The sequence below is a fragment of the Podarcis cretensis genome (assembly GCF_951804945.1).
Source record: "Podarcis cretensis genome assembly, chromosome: 4".
Taxonomy (NCBI): domain Eukaryota; kingdom Metazoa; phylum Chordata; class Lepidosauria; order Squamata; family Lacertidae; genus Podarcis; species Podarcis cretensis.
In genome coordinates this window covers 67,718,498-67,741,713 of record NC_137173.1, presented here as the reverse complement: position 1 = coordinate 67,741,713, position 23,216 = coordinate 67,718,498, and the positions used below count along the sequence as shown (strand labels likewise).

Here is a 23,216-nt window from a genome sequence, read left to right as displayed (position 1 = left end):
TGGAGTAAAAATGAACATTTATTACAACTCAACTGGTGTGATACTAAGACAGTGTCCACACAGCTTATGTCACAGTCACAACAAAGCTTCCAACCAAGCACATACAAGGCAACATTGTAAACCTTAAACATGGTTTGAATACACATTAAAAAAATTGCTTTCGACTTTTTAAAATGTCAAGTAATTTGATCACTTCAACATCACACAGAGGGCCACTCTAACGTTTCTTGAAACTCATTCCAGATTTTCTGTGAGTGAAATGTAGAACAGGGTTCCTGGGTATCTTATGCAAACATGATATTTTCATAACTTCTCCTTTGTGATTATGGCATGAAGCCATGATCTTTCAAATGCCTGGCACAGCTTATAAAGTATTTGGATGCTTTGGAACACAGTAATCACAGCAAATAGACCCACAGGAGGGGAACGTGATAGTCATATTATTGGAAAGGCGTGCAGTAACACACACAAACACAATGTGCAGGAAGTCACACTGCTTTCAACAGCAGGTGTTCTGTACTGGGGTTCTGCACTATGTGAAGTGTAGGACATGCAGGAAAATGCAAGACAGAAACAGAGTTTGACTTTGTGAAGTTCATGTTGCCTGATCCTATAACTGTTTATATGGTAGTAAATCCTGCTTTGTTCAATAGGACCTAACGTTTTATTCTGTTTTTAATCTGTTGGGAGCTGCCCAGAGTGGCTGGGGAAACCCAGCCGGACAGGCGGGGTATAAATAATAAATTGCTATTATTGTTTTTATTATTATTATTACTACTGCCAAATAAAGTGTGCATAGCTTTGCAGCCTTTTGAAAAACTAGCTGAGGTAAGGTATGCCAATGACTTAAGGAGTTTGTGTGTAATGTTTGCTTCTAGTGTGCTCAGATTTGAACACACTAGAAGTGTTCAAAGATAGGTTTAGGGAGTAAACCTATCCTTGCAAAGTAGAATGAAAAATGAAAAACAATGATTAACACACAGATTGTCAGATTATCAAAATAGCTACTTGAGTTCCGGTTTAAGTATAGTTGATATATTTGGAGAAAGGTAGACAGATGTGTTGTAACGTTCTCTTCTTACATTTTTCCCTTTGAGATTATGCCAACTATCTCAATGACTTCTGGCTTAATACTGCTTTACACTTTTGAAAGGATCACATGAGCAATCAAGAAAGCATTTAAGCTAGTAAAAAATAAGTTTTTTAACAGAAAATTCCATGTAGCCTCAGCTGGTGTTCCCTTTGTACATTAACTCAGTTTTCTGGCTGAATTTCACACTGTACAATTTCATTCTGATACAAGTTCTGTTTACAACCTTGTTGCTAGAAAGAAAGCAACTAACATCTCACAACAGATCTTGGACTTGCAGATCTCAATAGAATTCTTTGGTATTATGAACAGCTGAAAAACAGTTGTTTCTCCCCAATCTAACAACCTAAACTGAGTATAACAAATGCTGACTTTATAGTAAAAGTCTTTGGTTACACAAAACCAAATTAACACATTTTGACTGGTTGCCATATGGAATTGTTTCTTTTCAGTGTATGACATAATGTACAGTACTTGATACATTATGTATGACATTTTACAAAATATATTCACTAAAATTGCCATCTATGACTCATCAATGTTTGTAAATTACTGTGGCTTAAATCACTGTAATATCCCTTTTCTCCCAGAAAAATGTTTTTAAATCTTTCATTCCCTTATTTTTAAATTTTACAGTAAATGGATTTTTTCTTGTAGGCCTAAAAGATGTAGCTCAGCAGAACAGTAATACTGACAAATAGCATCATAACACCATTAGCTAACAATAAATGAAGGCAGTGAACATTTAGTTATGCGGAAACATCACACAAGACATCAGCAAAGAAGGAAGTTTATGTCAGTCCAATTTCTTCGAGTACACTACGAGGGGTTTCCGCTTCCTGTGGAGGGAAAATTAGAGAATGAACAGATTTTGTGCTCCTGGCAAACCATATGTGCTATGTTAATAGGGAATTGATGAAATTCAGGATATGCACCAAGCAGTCGCTAGTTATGCAGAACACTCTCAATGTTTAAGCATTTTATAATAGTACTCATCGCACACACCCATCCCTTTTCTTTTGTCGTCAAACAGAGGAAGCAAATTATTTTCTGTTTTCAGAGCAGAGATAGGGGATATTGCTATTAAAATTCCCACTCCAGCAGGCATGGCCAGTGGTCAGGAATGATGGGAACTGTAATCCAACAACAAGTGGAGGACCACAGATTCCCCATCCTGTTTGACATAAAAGAATGCTATGATACCACTAAAACTTTTTAGAATCAACATTTCTAGTTTCAAAAAGTTAGATTTCTATACTTTATATGTGAAGTTTGTATAGTACTTCTTGAAGTGATTTGATAGCAACTGTAATGTTAGCTGACCATCAGATGTTTCTAAGACTACCTTAAGAAAAGCACACCATGTTGTTTTTCCTGTTAAAAGCATAACTTGTAATTTTTGTATAAACACAGAGAGTTTACACTTACTTTAGCATCCTAAACAAGGCACAGCACCAAAAAGAGAGAGTCAGAGTTAGGCAACAATTTTCAGAAAAGGCAGCATTGAAAATGTGAAAGAATATAGTTAAAGATGCATTTTGAATTTCTGGATGTTCAACTAAAGGAACAGAAATGGGCCACGAAACTTACCAGATTAAAGACAAACACATTAAAAAGAATTTCTACTTCATGATTTTAAAACTGGAAATTTTGAAAAGGCTATTGTCAGGGGACTAAAACCACAAGAAACTTACCTTTATTATTCATTTACATATCATAGAAATAAACGATGCTTCTAAATATTCATGGATATAAGGATAAAAGAGCTGGACTATCACAAGTGGGGCGGGATGTTCCTAGAACCTCTAGATTAGCATAGATGGTACATACAATCACCAGTATGATCACTTGCCACCATTCTGCATTGATAGAAAGACATGCTAGTGTATGGAACTGAAGGGCAGGATACGAGATAGCACTGCAGTTAAGTTTTAGCCTAATCTGCTCTGTGTAAAGAAGGTGTTTCCTGACAAATAGATCTATTGGCAGTGAAAGGCAGCATTCTTCCCATTTGTGAGGCAGACTACAGCTCCTTGCCACACAAGAACTACTTGGGAATGGGCACGTTCCATCAACAGCTGCAGATCAAGAAGATAGTATTTTCTTCTTCCTTTCACTGATTTGTGAGGTAGGTTAGAGCCACTGTATGCCATGTGAAGCATAGGCTAGACTTCCATGCTAGTTGGAGCTATCCACATAAATGTTCATATTCTCCTATCAGGACAGGACCTAAAGGAAGTAGTGCTTATGGCCTCTAAACTCTGGGCAATATGCAAATACTATCAGACTATTGTTGTGTGTATTTTCATATACTGGGTAAAAAATTAAAAGTTAATTTGCACCTTAATGAACAATGTTTTATGAGTAAATGAAGCAAGCACACCCTCAACTAGTTAAGATCCCAGATGCAATCTGGGAGCATTTAAACTACATAGTAGCTGTGAATATCAATCAAACAAATGTTAACAGCTGTTTGAAAATGTGTAACTGAGTAATGCTTGAGAATCAATTTAAATAATGCTAATGCATTGAAGTTTGAATCATTTATCAAACATGTTTTCACATATTTTATGCCTGTAGATTAGAATTACCAAAGGCCAACTGCACAAACATGAAATATATCATAGCAAAGAGATGGAGGAAAAAAGAAGCCATTCACGTCAGGAGTGCATGCAATACTTTATTATAGACATGCCATGAAAACTAATTCACAGAAATTTACAAGCATGCAGCCGTATAAAGCTATAACATAACACAGCACCTCATTAGCACTCCATGCACAGCACTTTAAAGATTCAGGCATGAGGAGAATGCAAGCAGCATTTACCATATACATTCACAGAAGCAATACAACAAAAACAGGAAAGTTTTGTAATGGGAAAACATCCTAAGATTTGATACTAATACATCCCAGACTGTTGTAAATTCAGAATGTTAAACCCCCTTACTTGTGAACTATAACTGACATTTTTGTTCAAGTAAAACACGTATATCTGGAATTTTCTATTACTTATAGTTCATTTGGCTAATCCTGCCCCTTTCCTATTTTTGCAATCACTATTTTATAGCAGCCTCCTGAGCAATGTAAACAGAATTAGTCTACCACTGCTCACACTTGGAATGTTCACATTTCTGAATAGAAATTGCAGAGTGGCTCAGAATATCTGTGGATATTTCTGTATGATTACCTGCAGGCACATATTCTGCCTGTTGCGGCAATGTTTGGGTCAGCTCCATTAGTGCACTGAAGTATAGTCATATAAACAATTTTTTCTATGGCCTACGAAGTTTTTCTCATTATCTATTAAACGAACATTTAACGGGTCCAACAATAATTCACTATCAATGGATTTCTGTAATATATGCACAAATACCAATTCATACTTAGTTTGAAAAATACAGTCACCATGGTGTTTGCGTATTTAAACTTCAATGTTGGGCTCAACGTATTCCAGCTTGAATACTACATGCTATGACAAGTGCTACTGGTAAGATTTAACATGGAAGTTATGGCATGCTGACAAGACACATGAAAAGAAAAAACACAGACATCACAAATGGTAGGGAAAAAAAATATACAACAGCAAAACAAATGTGATAAACTAATTTGTTCAAGATGACTGGATTCGTCCAGCTGAGGATAAGTATTCTGCCATGAGTAAATCGGCTCTATCACGTCTCTGTATGCATGGTGAATGAAGTCATTTAGTATACTGGGACATTAAAGTATTCATGACGTGGCTACAAAAGAAATGTGCACATTCTTTATAAATAGTACAAAAGTTTGCATGCATACAATAATGCAAATGGTTTTTTTATTTAACACTACTTTTAATGCTATTACACTATTTCTACACCAATCTTCTCAATCACATGCATTATTAAACAACATGCTATTCAGGGTTTGAAAAGCACACCACTGTAGTATGTTTAACAAACTATATGCAATTAGACATCAATGAATCATTTGTTTAAAAAATGTTGCTCTGTGTGTGTGTGTGTGTGTGTGTGTGTGTGTGTGCACGCATGCTTCCATATTTCACAAGCTTGTGGTGACTCGTCTGTACCATGCATGGCTATAGTCAAACATTATTTGTTTGCATATGATTACATTTAAGTAGAGAAGGCAGAACTTTGCCTGCCTACTGCTGAATAGAATTGTCATTTTTCCTTTTTAGTGGAGGCACAGAAAGAGGTGTGGAAATTAAAGTACGCAAATTGTTCAGTTTTTGATAATGCATTGACTACATCAAATTCTATCCCCGCTCTACCCAATGTGTTTTTCAGCATGGCAATTTGCAAGCAAGGGATTGTTAGAATATCCCCCCATCAGCAAAAAAATAAAGTGTAGTCTTGCAAATTATCTCTAAGCACAATGACCACATTCTGTCTAATCCATTTTTAAAACCACTTGTATTAACATTCCAAGCCAGCTAACCGTTAATCCAACTACTCGGAGACTTGGCTTTTGGGATTTCCTGCCAACCAAGGCCAATTTAACAGGATCTTAAATTCTCTCACACTTCTAAGAGCTTCTGTACAATCAGACTATTCATATAACTGTTTCAGGACCAGTTCTAAGAAGACTAATCCAAAGACCCTTCTGAGAATTCTCATTTAAATAGGAATGCCCAAATTCTCATGCACAATAACCAGGCATAAGAATAGCCTGTGGACATTCCCATAGCACTGTGTTTATGTATGAAAAATATGGGCTTTCCAGAAAATGTTAAACTGGAAAGTCTCCCCCCCCCCCCAAAAAAAATTCTTCTGCTCTAATATCAACTGGGATCCATGTTAGTCTTATATTTATTTAACATGTAATATCTTAATGAGAAGAAAATGAACTTTCTCAACTAATGTGAAGTGTTCCTGTTCAGATAAGATTTCCAGCCACTCCATTCCAGTTTCCCTCCAGTTTTCAATCTCCGTCCCCCTGCAACATTGTCTGCATTCTATGCTTACTAAACATGTTCTGTTCTTGTTAGATCATTTTTGCACACAACTCATGATGCTGCATAAGATTGCAAAGAAACAATAGTTAACTTCTCAGGCAACAGAGCAAGAGCTACATCAGCTTTAACCTTGACTAGCATTCCCTCCTACAGTGTCTTTGAACAAGTTCTTAAAAATACAAAAATAATTAGTCAATAACCTAGACTCAGTGTTCCCATCCGCATCAGATTTTGCTCCTTCTGTTTCACTTTGCCCCATGTGAGCATGCATTGTGTAGCCTTTCTGAAGGAGTTTGCTGCATTCAGAATATTATATAAGGAAGAAAGAAGTTTTACCAGAAGGGTGTGAAGGTCTGGTTTGACTTACTAATGTTGAGCTTTTGCGATTTTTTTCTTTTAAATTCAAATTGCACAGAAGCACTTAAGCAAACCACTCTTGAGTAGGACAATGGCAAAGATAGCTAAACACCAGTAAGTTGATTTGTTATTATTTAACAAAACATTTTATTTTTTACATTTTCCAACCTCAGACAGGTAGTGAAAAATGAACTGGTTCAAAACATTACAAAAGTAATTAAAACATTAGGTCAGGGCAGGCGCACTGAGTCAAGAAGCTGTTAGCTTCTCAATGACAATATTCTGCACTGCAGCCCACCCACATAATTTTTGCAGCTCAGGTCCTAAGCAAATTTCTATCACATTGTAGGTAATGCTGACACGAAAGTGTCTCTTCTCTCATCAAGTTTGGGACTTTGCAACCAAGTGGAATAGAGAAGGGAAGACTTACTATTTGAGCCATGATGTATCCTCCATAAGTAGAGCTGAAGATATGTACCAGCATGACTAGATGGAAAATTACTCCACAATCACACTCAAACCAGGGACAGAATCCACAGAACAGATGAATGTATTGTAACTTTGAACAATTTCATCTTTTGTTCAGTCTATTCAAGGGGAGAATGGCCCGCAGCAATCATTCTATATAATCACTGTGGCACACATAAATGATGGTAGAGACAACCAAATCCTAGAGTATGGAGCATCTTATATCTTTAGGAAGGGCTGTAGCTCAGAAATCAGGTTCAATCCCTGTCATCTCTTTGTAGGGCCCGATAGATAATCCTGTTGAAAACCACTGCCAGTCAGTGTAGACAGCTTCCTAATTGTCTGATTCAAAATAAGGCAACTTCCTAAGTTTTTGTTTCTTCACCTGTGGTGTGGGATCTAGCAACAGCTGCTATCTACACTAGGGGTCCACACCAGCTATCAAGCAGATCAGCAACAACTCTAGGACATCCAATTCATTATTGGCTGTGGCCAGGTGCGTTTCTGTTCAGCTTAATCTTATGTGCCAGCTACATCCATTCCTGGAGTCTACAGATCTGGTTAGGCAATGTAATACCTTAGTTACACCATACCTGGATTGCTGCAATGTGCTGTAAATGGGGCTACCTTTGAAAACTGTCTCAAAACTATCAGTTGTCAAGAATGTGGCAGATTACTGGGGGCCATGGGACTTTCCTATTAAACACAGGAAAATGAAGACAATTGGTCTTTCTAACTTAGTATTGTCTACACTCACTGGCAGCAGCTCCTCAGGGTTTCAAACAGGGGTCATTCTAAACACTACATGGAGATGCCAGGAATTGAACCTGGATCTCCTGCATACAAAGCAGATGCTCTATCACAAAGCTATGGTCCATTCACAACTACTGTTCAGGTTTCCAATTCATTTCCAGGCTCAATTCAAAGTGCTAGTGATAACCTTTAAAAGTCATTCAATTTAGGACAGGGTTTTCTGAAGGACTCCCTTCTGTAAATGCCTGCACATGATTGAGTCTTCAACGGATCACTCTTGTGTGTCCCAACAACTTTGAAAGGATGCCTGGGAACAGAGACAAGGTCTTCTCAGTGCCCATGCGCAAGTTCTAGAATTCCCTCCCAAGGAAGGGTCATCCTGCCTCCTCTTTAATGGCCTTCTGCAGAGTTGTTAAAAACTTTTAAAAGAAGGATTCTGAGTCATTGATATTTCTATGCTCATTTACTGACCTAATTTGCTAAAAGGTATATATTGAGTAAACTGCTATTAACAGCTGCTGGGAATTAAACAAAGAAGGGGAGAACCATGTATGTCACACTGAGCACCTTCGGGGAAAAGGCAAGATATAAATGCAATAGAAATAAAATAAAACAAAACAGAAGTTTTTTAATGGGTCTTTGATTATTATTTAAATATAGATCATTTATTCACCCTGATTTGTACTGTCCCAAGCTTACTGGGGTAAGGCAGGATTAATAAGTGTGATAAGTTTTAACTTGTTTTACATGTAATTCCATTACTCTATTGAAAGAAATTCAGCTTTTTTAAAAAACTGGAAGATGTAATTAACTTTTTTCTTTAAAAATGATACCAGGCTTTTAAACTACAGTGGTACCTCTGGATGCAAACGGGATCCGTTCCGGAGCCCCGTTCGCATCCTGAAGCGAATGTAACACGCGTCTGCGGGTCACGTTTCTGCGCATGATGTCATTTTGAACGTCTGCACATGTGAGAGCAGTGAAACCCAGAAGTAACGCGTTCCGTTACTTCTGGGTTGCCACGGAGTGCAACCCGAAAATGCTCAACCTGAAGCGTATTCATCCCAAGGTATGACAGTACTTCTGCTACTCTGTATATAATTTAGCTCTGGAAAGTTTTCAGTTTATCCATTTGAATGTTCACTGGGATTTCTTTAAAATACACTTACCTTTTTGTGTAACATATTCCTCTAAAATACTCAACAAAAATGTTGCAATGCACTATAGATGTAAATTAGGCTTGTCCTATGAAATTGACTAGTAAAGCATAAATAAATAGTTCTGCAGCAAGGCCTATGGTAATTTCATGGCCCTTCCAGGTAATGTTTCAATGCATAATTAGGCCCTACCTAGCAAAAAACTTTGTGAACCTTCCAACTTCTATTAACACCTAAAGATTAACAACACCAGAACAAAACCACACACCACACACTTCAAACCGATGCTGTTAGTATGAAAGGAAAATAAGACAAGAGCACCCAAAGCATATTTCAATACTTTCATGCAAGTGTTGCACAAGGTTAAGTTCATCACTGGCCACTTTTCTGTTCTTCTTTTTACTTATCAGGCAAGAGTTCCATTACACGTGCAAAACTCTGCAAAGCACCCATGTAAACCATGCCACCAAAACGGTAAATTTGGTAGTTACCAATCGTATGGATGGGATCAAAACGCTAAGGCTTTAGACTGCTCTTAATCATAAGATATCCTCAGACAAACCTCCCCAGTCTTCATTCTGGCTCTACAAACAAAATCAAGCACAATTGAAAATTTGGCAAGTCTGAAGTTTAAACATTTTTTTAAAAAATGTAGCAGAACTATCTGAAAAAATATCCGCTATTACACACACTTGTACATATGAGGAGCGCTAAGGCTCTCAGGTAAACGGCTTCTTTGCATTGCTTAAAAAGTCAGTGTTATCAAGGACAAAGCTAATGAAAATGTGACAAAGACAACAACTCCAATGAACTCCACATAAAAAACATGAGAACTCAACACCACAAGATGTTTCTTTTTCAACAGCTAATCAAGCTTCAGGTTGGGGAAGTTATTCTGAACACAATGAGAGCATTTGTTAAGAGTCAAGCTATATTTGACAGTAGAAGATACTTCCTACTTGTCAGCTCCATTCCCATATAAAATGGGGGTGGGACTCAGGTCTTGCAGCAAGAACACTGCACCCTTACCCTCCTCCTGCGCCTTATTTCCTCTCAGTTCATTTTGCCAACCATTTTTTTCCATTAATGATCCACTTCTGGTACTGGAGCTAGAAACAGGGAAGTGTCTGAAGCAACTGAATACAGGGAGGTGAGGTACATGGGAAAGTCAGTTAGTCGGTCAGTCTCCCATGGACGCCATTTACTGTTAAGGACCCTCAACTTTATATGACAGTGCGGTAGACACATAAATTATAGTTCCCACCATGTCTGATTTGGTCCCCAAATAGATCACATTAATTCAGATCTCATCCTTACTAACAGCTTTGAAAACTCTTGCAAGATGTAACTGGACTATTGGATTTATTTTTAATGGGTTTTTAAAAGACAGTATCTCAGAGAATGCTAGCCTCTTTGAAGTTTTCTTCTGAAGAGTACAACATAAAACCTAAAAAGCTGAAGTTAAGCCTTTCTTAAAGTTAGCATTTAATTTTCAATAGTGGAGTTATGCCATTCCCAAACTATTTAGTACTATGTAAGATACATTAATTCCCTCATGCTACAAAGGACTACGATGTAAGACATCGATGAAGAGACAATAGAGAACAAGACAGAGTTCTCATTCAATATTCCTGCCTCTACCGAATACTTTAAAGACTCTGTGCTGAGGTCAAAGTACCAAACATCCAAATAGGGTGATGACAGTTATCTAATTCAAAGCACAAGCTCTGTAAGGGAGATTAAACAGCTTTACCACACAGAAAGGTGCTTGCTTCATAACTTATGCAAGCAGTTCAGAAACACACATCTTTCAGAGGCAAAGCATAGGTACTGATTCTTTCAGTGCTAAGTATTACAAAAACCCAATAACTACATTAGGTATGCAATGTGTTTGTTATTTCCCTATGTCACTCCAATATTACAAGAAGTTAGAAATCATGTAGAAGGGACAGATTATGTGCATATAGGCACACAGTACACAATACATTTTTTAACCATGGCATCCCCTCACTTCTCCATGTGATCTTCGTCCTCCCATGTAAACTTTAAAGCCTTGCATTCCTCTGACAGCTCTAGACAGAGCTAAAGGACTGCTGCCATACCTGTAAGTCAGGCCAAGTATGTAACATGGGAGAACACTTTAGATGTAAACACTGTCCCAAGTCCTCTCCATATCTTCAGCAAGCTAACTGCAAGTTTGAAATCATATGGAAATACTCTGAACGAAAAAAAGTTATCACTGCAGGAATCTTGCCTGCCTTGTATTTAGGAGCTGAACCAATGTTTGGCAGCTGGCACAGATCTGAGTCACTACCAGTAACTGGGCCATAACAGGGAATGTGGGGCTTAACACATCTATTGCTCACTACTTTTCGCCGTAATAAATGTGTCTGCAAATCTTGGGGAGACAAGCATATGAAGTGTGGTTGAGGGAAAGCATCTTGCAACTGAAGAGTGAAGCATTTCTTCCCATTTTTCCCTACTCCATATCACACTGCCTCCCATGGCTTTTCAGCTCTGATTATCTTTGTTCTCAAGTTCCCACTTTGTTCTGGATTAGGCATCTCTTGGTCTTAAAATATTTTCTTCTTGTGCCACATCCAAGGTGATTTAAATGGGTTGCATGGAGCTCAGTTCTGCAATGACTTAAGTATTTCTTTCACCAGAACTTAAGCTTAAGTAGTAGATGCATTCTTATGAGATCTTTTTTGTTATCTGCAAGTGAACATGCACACTGTCCACTCACAGAACATGAAATGAAGAACTTTGAAGCAATGATGCACTAATTTAACAAATCACAGTTCTAGTTAACAGAGTACTTAATTTCCAAAAATAATGGAAATGTACTACTAATGTAACCCTCCCCATGAACTATGTGCTTGATAATAAAGTAATTCTAAAATACACAATTGAATAAGAGCATTTGCAATCTGTCCTGGAAGGACTGATTGTCCTTCTTTTGTCCTTGTGCTTCAGCTTGTCAAACTGATTTTTAAAAATCCTTCAGTGTTAGGGTATGAAGGAAGTATTATGGTATTAGCTACAAAGGCAGGATAAATGACTCTTCCTTGTCTAGCTTTTGTACAGAGAGTCCCAAGTGAAAAGCTACTTATTATGTTTACATTTGTTTTATCAAACAGATTGTTACATACATATAAGGCAGCACTGATTCCAACCTAAGCGAAGGAACGGAATGACACACACATCACCCATTACAAATAGGTTAACTTCCAAAAAGACACTAACCAATGTAAAGGAAACACAAAATTCCACAAAATTTTAAAATGTTTAGTTTTTGTAACTTTATGTAAACACAAAGTCTAACACAGGCACTGCAGTAACAAATTCTGAAAAGATAAAGAACATAACTAACACACTATTGAAAAGATAAACTATCAATTATACAAACCCTGAAAGTCTATGTGAATTAAATGATGATGGGAAAGAGTAAAACTGACAAGGGGAAAATATTATTTTATTTCCTTTTAACATTTAGATGTCACACATTCAACAACTTCCGCTGGGCAGCTATACCTCCCTTGCAATTTCTTAAACAAGATTTGTTCTGGCAAAACTATGATTTTAAAGGGGATTTGTATGGAAGAGAAATCTATGGATTTTCTTCTGCAATTTAATATTGGACTTTTTTTCTTGAAGAGATTCCAAAAGGAACTGCATTTTATATTGTTTTTACTATGGTTCATTAGCCACCTCAGACACTTTTAATCGAAAGGTAGGTTAGAATTACTCTGTAAAACAGATGTGCAAAATTTTGTTCACAACAGCTAGTGTGCCACTGCACTCTGGCAAGCAAAACAAATGGCCAATTTTGCTCCCAAACTTGGGAGCTATAGAGCTAGCTGCAAATTACTCTAGCAGCTGTGTAATGATCCCATCCTTTCTCAAAGCTGGGGGGTGTTTTACCACTATGACAGATACCCTGGGGCCATAGTTCACCAAGCTTCTCACCATACTTTCCTGCTGGGAAAACCTCCTTGGTTGCTTCAAGCCCAATAGCAACTTGACTTGGAGTAGTCAAACCAGTGAATTACCCACAATCCTGTCCTGCAGGGGAAGCATAGCAAGTCACTGGAGCACATGGCTAAGAAAAGTCCTGGCAACCACTATTTTTGGCTTGCCTACCAAGGACAGCCAAAATTCTGTTAATAAACGAATCCACCATAAAATTATGTGAACAGAGTATGCCAATATTTTGTACTAGTACTATGGAGCCAGATAAATTCTGGACTGTAATGCCAGCCAGATAATAGAGCCAAACTAGACATGACATTTGCCACATGGTTTGTCTTTGTATCATTACTTTTTTTTTAACATATAGCCAGCACTTTGAAGAATCCTTAGAGGGGACCATGGCATGCAGTAGTTCACAGAGTGGATAGACTCAACAAAAATACATTACCAAGAGGAGGAGGAAGAGGTACACACACCCCTGACGCCCTTTTTCTTTCTCTTTTACCCTGGCCACAGAGGCATTGCTATGTCTGACTTGCAGCCCCAGAGCGCTTTAAGAGCTGCCCTGCCAGACCCTTCAGTGAGCCAGTGTGGTGTGTAGTGGTTAAGAGTGGTGGACTCATAATCTGGTGAACCAGGTTTGATTCCCCGCTCCTCCACATGCAGCTGCTGGGTGACCTTGGGCTTGTCACACTTCTCTGAAGTCTCTCAGCCCCACTCACCCCACAGAGTTGTGGGGGAGGAAGGGAAAGGAGAATGTTAGCTGCTTTGAGTCTCCTTCGGGTAGTGATAAAGCGGGATATCAAATCCAAACTCTTCTTCTTCTTATGGGGTCCACTTTTCTGCTTGCCTTTCTTCCTGGCAGCAGCCCTCAACTCTCTCCCCATAACCCCATGCAGTATGTATAGCTATGTGTGTACGAGCGGCTGTCACCTGTCTAATCTTTCTGTTCTCATTTCCTCTGTTTTATAATACTTAAAAATCTGTTAGGGGAGGGAAATCCTCCTCCCTTCAACTTCCTTCCACTCCAACCTCTGTAAAATCGTATTTATGAAACAAACCTGTTAATTTCCTATCAGCCTACATGGCACTGTGCACTATTAAGATCAAAGCAAACTAAACCAACAGTAACCATGAAGTAAGATCATACAACTATAGCAAACAGATCTCTCTGCAGCCTTGTCCTTTGTGTGTTTACTCACAAACAACACTATGCAAGGCTTCCTCCCAAAAGTGTGCAGTGTTGCAGCTGTAAAAAAAAAATCTTCCTCCACCCCTTTAATTCATATTCCTTCCTCCCTAATTTCCAATATCACATTTTCTTCCTGTGGATAGGTTAAAAGAGAAAAATCATTCTCAGCTGTGTTTGAGGTTGCAAGCCTAACTATGTATATGCAGGAGTAAATCCTACATAATTCAGCAGGGCTTACCCCCAGGTAAGGATTAAGTTTGGAGGTTTAGTGACCAAAGCCCACCCATCTACTCATTGCCTTTTTCTGCCTTCCTCTGCCATCTATCCTACTATCCCTATTTGCACAAGCTTGACTTGCTGCATCCAACACCTCGGCTCATAGGCACTTCAGTAATGCAGACTGTTGCCCCTATGGCCAACTTTGCAGACATGCACTGCACACATGCACTTTAAACAAGCATGAGCAGGTTACACCTCATGTAAAGAATAAAGAATCTCACATTTTAAGAAAATGGAAAAATATATACTGAAAGACACTGTATGCAATCACAACAGTCTTGATGGCTGTTGTATTAATCACAGTATTCTATTTGCCACCTGCTCCTTCTGCAACTTTTTCTAAAGCTTCTTATATAATATGAACAAGCCAGAGTATTTGTGGGAATTCAGAATCACTACACTGTCAACATCCGTATGAAAACTTCTACTCAGTTGAGCCTTCTCCTCAGTGCACCAGCATTTTAAAGGCAGTGAATTTTTAATGAAGAATGCTTTTAAACAAGTAGTCCCAGTGTATATATTCTGAAGTGGCAAAACCCAAGAAGTTAATATGTATTTGGATGGGATGGCCACTTAATTACCAGCACAAATTTATGGTTTATTATTTTAAAAGTCTCACTAATGAGTGGATACAGGAGGACTGAAAGATGGGACTTCAACAAAACACATATCAAAGCAAAGCAAATACACATCTCAAAACACCACCCATGTTTGCAATACAAAGCCACAAAAGTTCACATTTGCATAACTGTACAAGCACACAGGCTAAATCCATGTTCCTTTATGTAGAAACAGACTTGCTGTATTTATAACATGGCTCTGAACCAACATTCAAAACATGTGTAGTGCCAGTTCTATGTTATCACCTCAAGATTTAGGAATTTTATGTAGCCTAACAAAAAATGAGTTGTTCCAACTACTGTGTTGAAACTCTAATTCTAAATCAGTGCACTAAAGGCAACAGAGTTCACTAATATTTATGCAGCTGCTATCTGTATACCAATGAGGCTAGGTAAAGGGTGTCAGTATATGGGGTGGGAACAACAAGGCCAGAAGCAGGACCCTTACTATTAAGTTAATTCTTACGTATTTCAAAGATTTATGGCTTTAACATATTACATATTTTGATATATGCTATGCTGTGTTATATTGATTATTCTGATGCTGTGTTAATTGAGTTGTTTTCTATTAGTCTCTTCGGGCTTCTCTCAGGAAGTAAAAACAGGATGTAATACAGGAAATGCATTTTGTTAGCAGCTGAGGTGCAAAGTTTCAACCCAAAAGTCTACTTTATTTGCTACGGTTCTAAGACTAGTGTTATAACTATTTTCTAAATGCACAGTGTACATCTACTTAAGTTAGCTATGGCACTGTTACTTGTTTTTAAAACACTTAATGTTAACTATACCTTAGCGTCTCAAAGGAGAGAGTCTAGCTTCTGGATTTCAGCAATGAAAGAGGCATACATGCATCAGGTATGACAAAAATTAGTTATAATCATTCAGTTAATTGAATAAAAAGAAACGGATATAAATTAATTGAATAAAAACAACAGAAATGCCTAGACAAGAAGACACACACATGGAGACAGTAGCTGCATGTCTAGCAACACATACAACACCAAACACATTATGAAAGGAAACCTTAAAAAAATAAAGCAGTATTACTGTTCTTTATAGGTTATATACTGAATATAGTGATGCTAGCTAACAGAATAAGAAGTGGGTAAAGCAATATTGTACAGAAGAATATTAAGGAGAAGCTACATGCTAGACATGCTGAAAAGCTTTTTCAACAACTTTTGGAGAAATAAGATGCTTTTCTTAGAAAAGAGTAAAGCATGCTGGTGGAGCTTTGGCAAAAAACAAAACAAAACAAAACAATTTTCTTACCTCTTGTAATAGATCTGCTTGTTCAATGGCTTTAAGAACATTTTTCTTTGAGGTCTCCTGTACTTCCCCTCCCAAAAGAAATTCATCCAAAATAAAATAAGCCTTCTCAAAATTGAAGATGATATCAAGTTCACATACCTAGAAAACATAGGAAAAAACATGTTGAGATTTAATCCCTTCTTTAAACTGCCAAGTTAAGATCCTGTAGTTTTTAAAGAAACACACATTGTCATGATCTTCTGTGTGATCACTAAAGGCCATGTCACGGATTTGGTAAGGAACAAACTTTTGAGAAAATATTATTATTGATTTAAATAGTAACATTAAAATATAAGGAACAGGCATTTAAATAAGTGTATCATTTGAGCTCATCAACCAGGCCTCATTTATATATACCACATAGTTCTCTGAATTATGTAATAGCATTTGTAACAACAGCAGCACACTACTGAATATCTTCAAAGAAGATTCAGTGAAGTTGCTGACGGAAGAAATACTACCGTAGTTTCTTGGTTGTTACATACAGTATTGGTATTTGACATGCAATATCTGACAAATTCTTTACTTTCAGACTTCATTAACAGTTCCCAGTAAGGAAACAGACCTATATAATGCAATGCAATAGATAACTTTTTTATTCTCATTCACAGTAATAATGCATACATGCTGTAATATAAAATCAAAATACCAAATTTATTATTTTACAGCACTTTTCAGAGTGCAGAATACTATTAAAATTCCCCCAAAGCACTGTGAGGGTGAAAACTAATGTCACATAAGCAAACTTCCACAGTGAAGCTTCCTCTTCTTTTCCTTTCCCTGCAACATGCCTGCCCCGCTCCCAGGGCAAATCTATTGTTAATCTAGATCTGGCAAACCTTATGAGTAAATTTTGAGGGCTGCAGGGAGAGGAGAGGAAGAGAAAGGCCTCTTCAGAAATCTGTTCCACTCATGTACAGACAGCACTGGGTGTTATTTCTTATGTGTATTAAAACATTTTTTTTATTTTCTTCAGGAAAAATAAGTCATCTTAATTTGTGTATTACATAAATAAAAAACTTCATTACAGAAATTTATAATATAGGATGAGACCCAATGGAGCTTGAGTGAGTATCTACTTAGTCAGTGAGGATTCTGCTTTCTCTTCTCCCCCCATGTATCCCCCAAATTTGTTCTGGAGGTTGGGAAGAAATTCTGGAGCAGATTTTGGGAATGTGTGGCAGCAGGGAGAAAATGGTGAGAAAAGAAACCCAAGTCCCATTACACAAGTGGATTTCCACTGCCCAAGCAGGCAGACATCATTGGATGTCACCTACAGAGACTAGAAAAACTAATTAATAACTTACACTTCCAAAGTATTTATCAAGCAATTCCACATAACGGTGAATTATTTCCAGGGTTATTAGCTCATTATCCTGATCTTCAATGGCACAGCAAAAGTAGAGACTTGCATATCTGAAAGAAACAGGTTACTCTAATTATGAAACACTGCCAGATTATTGTTTTAAGAATTATACATACCCATTACATATTTCACAGAAATTAACAGTGCCTACTTCCTCAGAGTAATGCATTAACTTTCAAAATTAACCTGAATTCACAAACTTTACAAACTGGCTTGAAAATAGCTGTATTATGGCTTTTTCCAAGTACCTCATTGTAGTTGCCAGTTTGTGGACAAGTTTCGAAAGATTATAATAGAAGTTATCGTTTTTATGAAAACAAACTTTCAAGATGGCTGTGGAAGCGCTACCCCCAGCAATCTTTTCCATCTCAAGGGCCACATACCAGTAGTGAGTGGGGTGTAGAATGAGATACTTAATTTTGTACAGTAAGCTATATTCTGCCAAATAAAAGCCAGAGGTTTCTAAATACACACACACCTTTTATCCTCCACCCAGGCAAGGAAGGTGCATTAATACATTTCAAGAACACATTACAGCCAGGCAAATCACTTTAGGCTGATGCAGAGTGAAGGGTGTGGCCTGAATGGAGATAGAGGCCTGGAGGGTGTTGGAAGTGCTACAGCAGGGATCATTCAGTTTGTAATTTAAGGGTAACCTTTGTTATCCGTAAGTCAACCAGACAGTAAGGGTAGAGGAGTTGCTTAGCAACCAGCAAAGGTAAAATGGTGTTTGCTGAAGCAGCATGTGCCTATTTATACATTGCTTTTGTTCATTTTCCTCAGGCACAGTGTTATCAGGATTTCTTTTATTTCTGGCTACATCGGCATTATTTAAGTGACTTTGCTAAGAGAGGGGCCCCTAAGGTTCCCCACCCTACTCTAGAACACAATCATCATCCTAGGTACTTTTATGTGGGCCTCTTTCATGGGAGGTTTGGAGAGTGACAACACAAGATCAAGCCTTTTCAATGATGGCTTGTTGAATGCTCTCTCCAGGGAGGCATGCCTGGAACAACCTTTATCTGTTTTTATCTGCCAGGCAAAAACTTTTCTCTTTGTCCCTTAATTTGAAGTGTGGCATTGTGGCTTGTTTCAGTGGGGTACGATCAGTAAGTCCTCATTTGTATTATCAGTTTAACAGTGTGTTTAATTTTTTATTGCATTTTCTCAACTGCAGAAAACTGGCAAATAAAATACCGTATTTTTTGCTCTATAAGACTCACTTTTTCCCTCCTTAAAAGTAAGGGGAAATGTGTGTGCGTCTTATGGAGCGAATGCAGGCTGCGCAGCTATCACAGAAGCCAGAACAACAAAAGGGATTGCTGCTTTCACTGCGCAGCGATCCCTCTTGCTGTTCTGGCTTCTGAGATTCAGAATTTTTTTTTTCTTGTTTTCCTCCTCCAAAAACTAGGTGCGTCTTATGGTCTGGTGCGTCTTATAGAGCGAAAAATACGGCAAATAAATAAATAAAGTGGTAAGTAGTTTTGCAGGGCATGACATTTCCAACTGTGAGAGATTTATGAATGCACTGAAGCACAGGTGGTACTTGATCTGTTTAGCTATTGAAACAAAGATTGAAATAATTTCACTGTGGTAGCAAGAACAATTTTCCTTCACGGCATTAAGCAGACAGTACAACATTCCATAGCTCTTAAATTTACAGTTGAACAGGCGAGAAGAATAAGACAAGTGTAATTCTGCAACCTTTCTATATTTGAGCAAAATCAAGTCCTAGCTTATATAAAATAAAATGATGTAACATTTAACATTCAAGTACATTAAATAGCCTTTAAAACACAGTTTTCAAATATGTATGCCTCATTTAATGAAGAATCTGAGTCCATAACTTTTTATTAAGTGTAAAATTATCTCATTTTTACAACACAGAAAAAGTACTGCAGACACGAATAATTCCTACAATGCTATTGAATTATATTTGAGGAAAGTTGAATATGTTTTTCACACATAAGAGAAGAAATCCTTATTTCTACTATTCAATATCTTTTGTTGTATAGAACTTATAAGTGTAAGGATGGAAAACCACCTTTTGTAGACAATCTTCAGGTCCCTCCACTCCAGAAAACTGCACATTTTCGGTTTACGGGCCAAGACTGTTTGAACAAGTTCTCTTGTGATTTTCTTCTTTTCTTTGTCAGATAATGGGACATACCATTTCTGAAGTCTCAGCTTCCCTTGACGACTAAAAAGCAACATAAACTGCATCTGTTGAGTTAAATAAAACACAGTTTCATGTCAATCCTTCAGTCCCGTTGCATAGTGTGTGCTATACATTTGAGAAAGCGTTTGAACGTTAAGATCACCAGAATTTTTCTTTCCAATTAAGCTCTAAAAGCAGGCTGTGGGAAAGGACATCAAGGAATCTCAAAAGATAGACAGTGGCTCATATTTTTAAATAATTATTTTGAAAAATCTGGATAAGATAAACACAGTAGTGAGTTTTATCAAGGAATCATCTAAATTGTATACAACTGTATACAAGTGAAGTTTAAATGCAAAACATATTCACAGCAATTAATCATAATTTACTAACATCTTCCCATTGAAGACAAATGTAGCATAATGCCCTAGGTTAAAATTGCTGCTGTTTTTATAAACATTTCTAGAACTCATTGCACAGCAATAGAAATTCTCAACTCTGAAAAGCTATAAATTTCATATTAAAGAGATCTCTAGTAGCAAGATCCTTGTTATCTGGGTCAGTATTCTTCAACTCTGGGTTCCCAAACATTGTTGGATTTCAACTCCCACCATCCCCAGCCATTTTAGGGCTTAGGCAATGGTCAGGGATGATGGAAGTTGTAGTCCTATAACTTCTGGGGACCAAAGACCACTGATCTAGTTATGCTGTTGCAGGTGCACAATATACTTTATTAAAAACCAGCCCATTCTTCTACACTGACTCTGCGACTGTACACAAAAGATATGACATAAAATAACAATGCTGAAAATATAATGCTGTTGGTCAGACTGGCCTTAGCCTTCTTCCTATATCTATGTCTACTTCTTTCTGCAAGCAAGCTATACAGAAATTGTAAACAAATTTTACACTCAACTTGAAAGACATCATCCTGCAAACATTTATGCAAGCATTACACATAATCCACCATACAGACTGTGGAAGGTTTATTTATGTGAGCAAATTTAGGTAACAGATAAATGAGTATTGTTTTGTGGTTCATTATGGCCAGGCTTCCAATTTTTTTTTTTTTAAAGTTAAGAAAAGAACATATAATGCAACAAACAACCTGGGAGAAACAGCTAAAAACAAGAAAAATATACTAAAGAACCAACTTATAAACTTTAAAATGCCTTGATAACTGTGCCTGAACGATATGTGGTGAGGAGGCAGGTCAAAGAGGAAGTGATGGCATCCACACTAAATGGTATTAAAAAAGCAGGAACATTGATGCTTCAAACATGAAATGTGATTCACATATTGCAAGCCATACTTGAAGGTAGGTCTCTGGTTTCAGAAGGTGGAAAATACTGAAGAAAATTATGTACCATCACACTATATTTTGAGTTCAACAAAGTGCATCTGGGATGAACAGCTCTTATCACCAACTATACATATTGTGGTCAAGTAAATTTGTACTAAAGAATATCCACACACACCAAATATGCATGCAGTTCTTTCTTAAAATCAAGTGAACTTCGGAGTTGAAATCTTTTTGAAGGAACTACCTAGACCTTTTTGGCCACACACAAATATATAACTTGCCCCTCTTACAAGTAGCTACAGCCATGACAGGTCCATTCCTACTTAGGGTATTTATCTTCAAAATGGAGTTAGAACATGAAAATACCAAGTTCATGAGGTGTGTAGCTGTGAGCCAAAGATTTTGACTAAGCCTTGCTTGCAGAAGTTGTTTTTCTGTAAGCTCACCTCACTATGTAGAAGGCCTCAGTGAAAGTTACAAGAGAGTTACTTTGAACTTTAAAGGCATTTGTCTCTTTAAAAATACAAGTTAAAAAACAATTTGTATTCTTGAGCCAGAGCAGTCTGGACAGTTAAAATATGGAAATTTAGTACCACACAAACCACACATTTCTCAATCTGAATATAGTGATGTATCTCTCACTTTATCACATGAGATACAGGAAGAGGAGCAAAGAATAAACAAAAGGAAGTCCTCCCAGAGAACTTCAGAGCAATATAGATTTGTTCTATTTTACAAATCCCAGAACATTAGGCATAATCTAATCCGATCTATGAAGTGTCCTTAAATGGGTTATTTGTATGGAGAATCAAAACTGCAATAATACCATAGGGCAAAAGCTTACCTTATTTATAATACATTTCTAGTGGCTAATCTCCTTAGTGGAAAGCAGCTCACCTGCAATCCCCAGTATTTGTCCAGAAGGCTAAAGCACTCATGCTCAAAAAATGATCTCTCTCCCTCCTTCTCCCAGGGTCTCTCAGCATACATATGCAAGACCACACTAAGGACAAACACCATTCTGCTTTTAGGCTTTAAGCGCTTCAAATTCGCATGTAAGCATGTGCAGGGAAGGGATGGAGGGGAGAGGGGAGCCACCTTTGTTCATCCAGGCTGCGTGTGGATTACATCCCCCTCCTCAAAAAAGAGAGAGAGAAATAGCTGAAGCGCATGTTAGGAGCTGGTTACCCCACTCATACATCCACTTCCTTCCAGCATCCCACTTATGAGGAATCGCGCACGGGTCCAACTACAACCACGGCCACCAGAAGCAAAATCCACAATAAAATGCTACAAGAAGTGAATTGTCTTTTTTTCCCCCCAGGGGGTGTTGTTGTGTTTGTGTCTGTTGAAGGCAAGCAGCCTGCCAAGCCAGCGTGGCCTCAGGGGCCACGAGAACGACCGACGGCAGCGCCAAGGGGCCAGGCAGGAGACTCTGGATCTCAGCGAGGTCGCGGGTTCGAGCCCCGCGTTGGGCAAACGAGTCGTGCATCGCAAGGGGTCGGACTAGATGACCCTCGCGTTCCCTTCCGGCTCCTACCATCTCCTTCAGAATAGGGCCTAACACCGACGGGTCACGAACAGCTCGACCGACGCATCTACCCCGCCAAGACCTCGAGGAAAAATACTCTCCTTTTTTGTCAGCACGTAGAGCCCGCGCGGCTTGTATACAAATGCACGCGCTGTGTATTCCTGTACCTGGGCGCACATTTTTATATATGCACACGGCGGCGAACAAGAGGCAGCGGGAGAGTCTCTACAGCCGGTCTTTACAGCCTCCCCGCCTTCTACCCGCCGGCGTATTAAAAAAAAAAGGGGGCTCCGTGAGGAGACGCCTCTGACCGTTATAAGGAGGCACAGGCGCGCGCGCGCGCGCGAGGCCAGGCTCGCCGCATCACTTACCGTTAGTCAGGAGCGTTCGAAGCGCGCGCACCGATGTCTCTGCGTGAGTGTGTGCGTGTGCGTGTGTCTGCTCAGCGCTCTCTCAAACTACGCAGGGAGCAACCGCCGCCACGCTCCCCACCAGAGCGAGGGAAGGGCGGGGCTCCTCACGGCGAGCAGGCCGTGCCAACTGTGGCGGGGCCAGGAGGCGGGGCCAGGAGCTCGTCGCAGGGGGCGGGCGGGCGGCCCCACTTTTTCTCTTCAGCCACCAAACTTCATTCGCCCCCTCGCAGCGGACAGCAGGGTGTACCCAAGGGGCGGGGTGTGCGTGGGAGCGCGTCGGGGCGGGGTTGG

At 38.6% G+C, this 23,216-nt stretch overlaps 1 protein-coding gene across 6 annotated transcripts; it reads right to left on the bottom strand.

The window, feature by feature from the left end:
* On the bottom strand, positions 1-23,037 carry AP1S2 (adaptor related protein complex 1 subunit sigma 2). 6 transcript variants are annotated; one of them, XM_079973118.1, is made up of 6 exons: positions 22,680-22,838; positions 19,565-19,743; positions 17,462-17,570; positions 16,116-16,253; positions 9,272-9,364; positions 1-1,929 (listed from the first exon to the last, which is right to left on the bottom strand). In XM_079973118.1, the coding sequence occupies exons 1-5, from the start codon at positions 22,689-22,691 to the stop codon at positions 9,320-9,322; spliced, it is 483 nt and encodes a 160-aa protein (XP_079829244.1). In that variant the 5' UTR covers positions 22,692-22,838; the 3' UTR covers positions 1-1,929; positions 9,272-9,319. The 6 variants fall into 6 exon arrangements, with proteins under 6 accessions (XP_079829244.1, XP_079829246.1, XP_079829243.1 ...); XM_079973120.1 differs by lacking the exons at positions 9,272-9,364; positions 22,680-22,838 and adding an exon at positions 22,884-23,037; XM_079973117.1 differs by lacking the exon at positions 9,272-9,364 and having other exon boundaries at positions 22,680-22,837.
* Between the last annotated feature and the right edge of the window lie 179 nt (positions 23,038-23,216).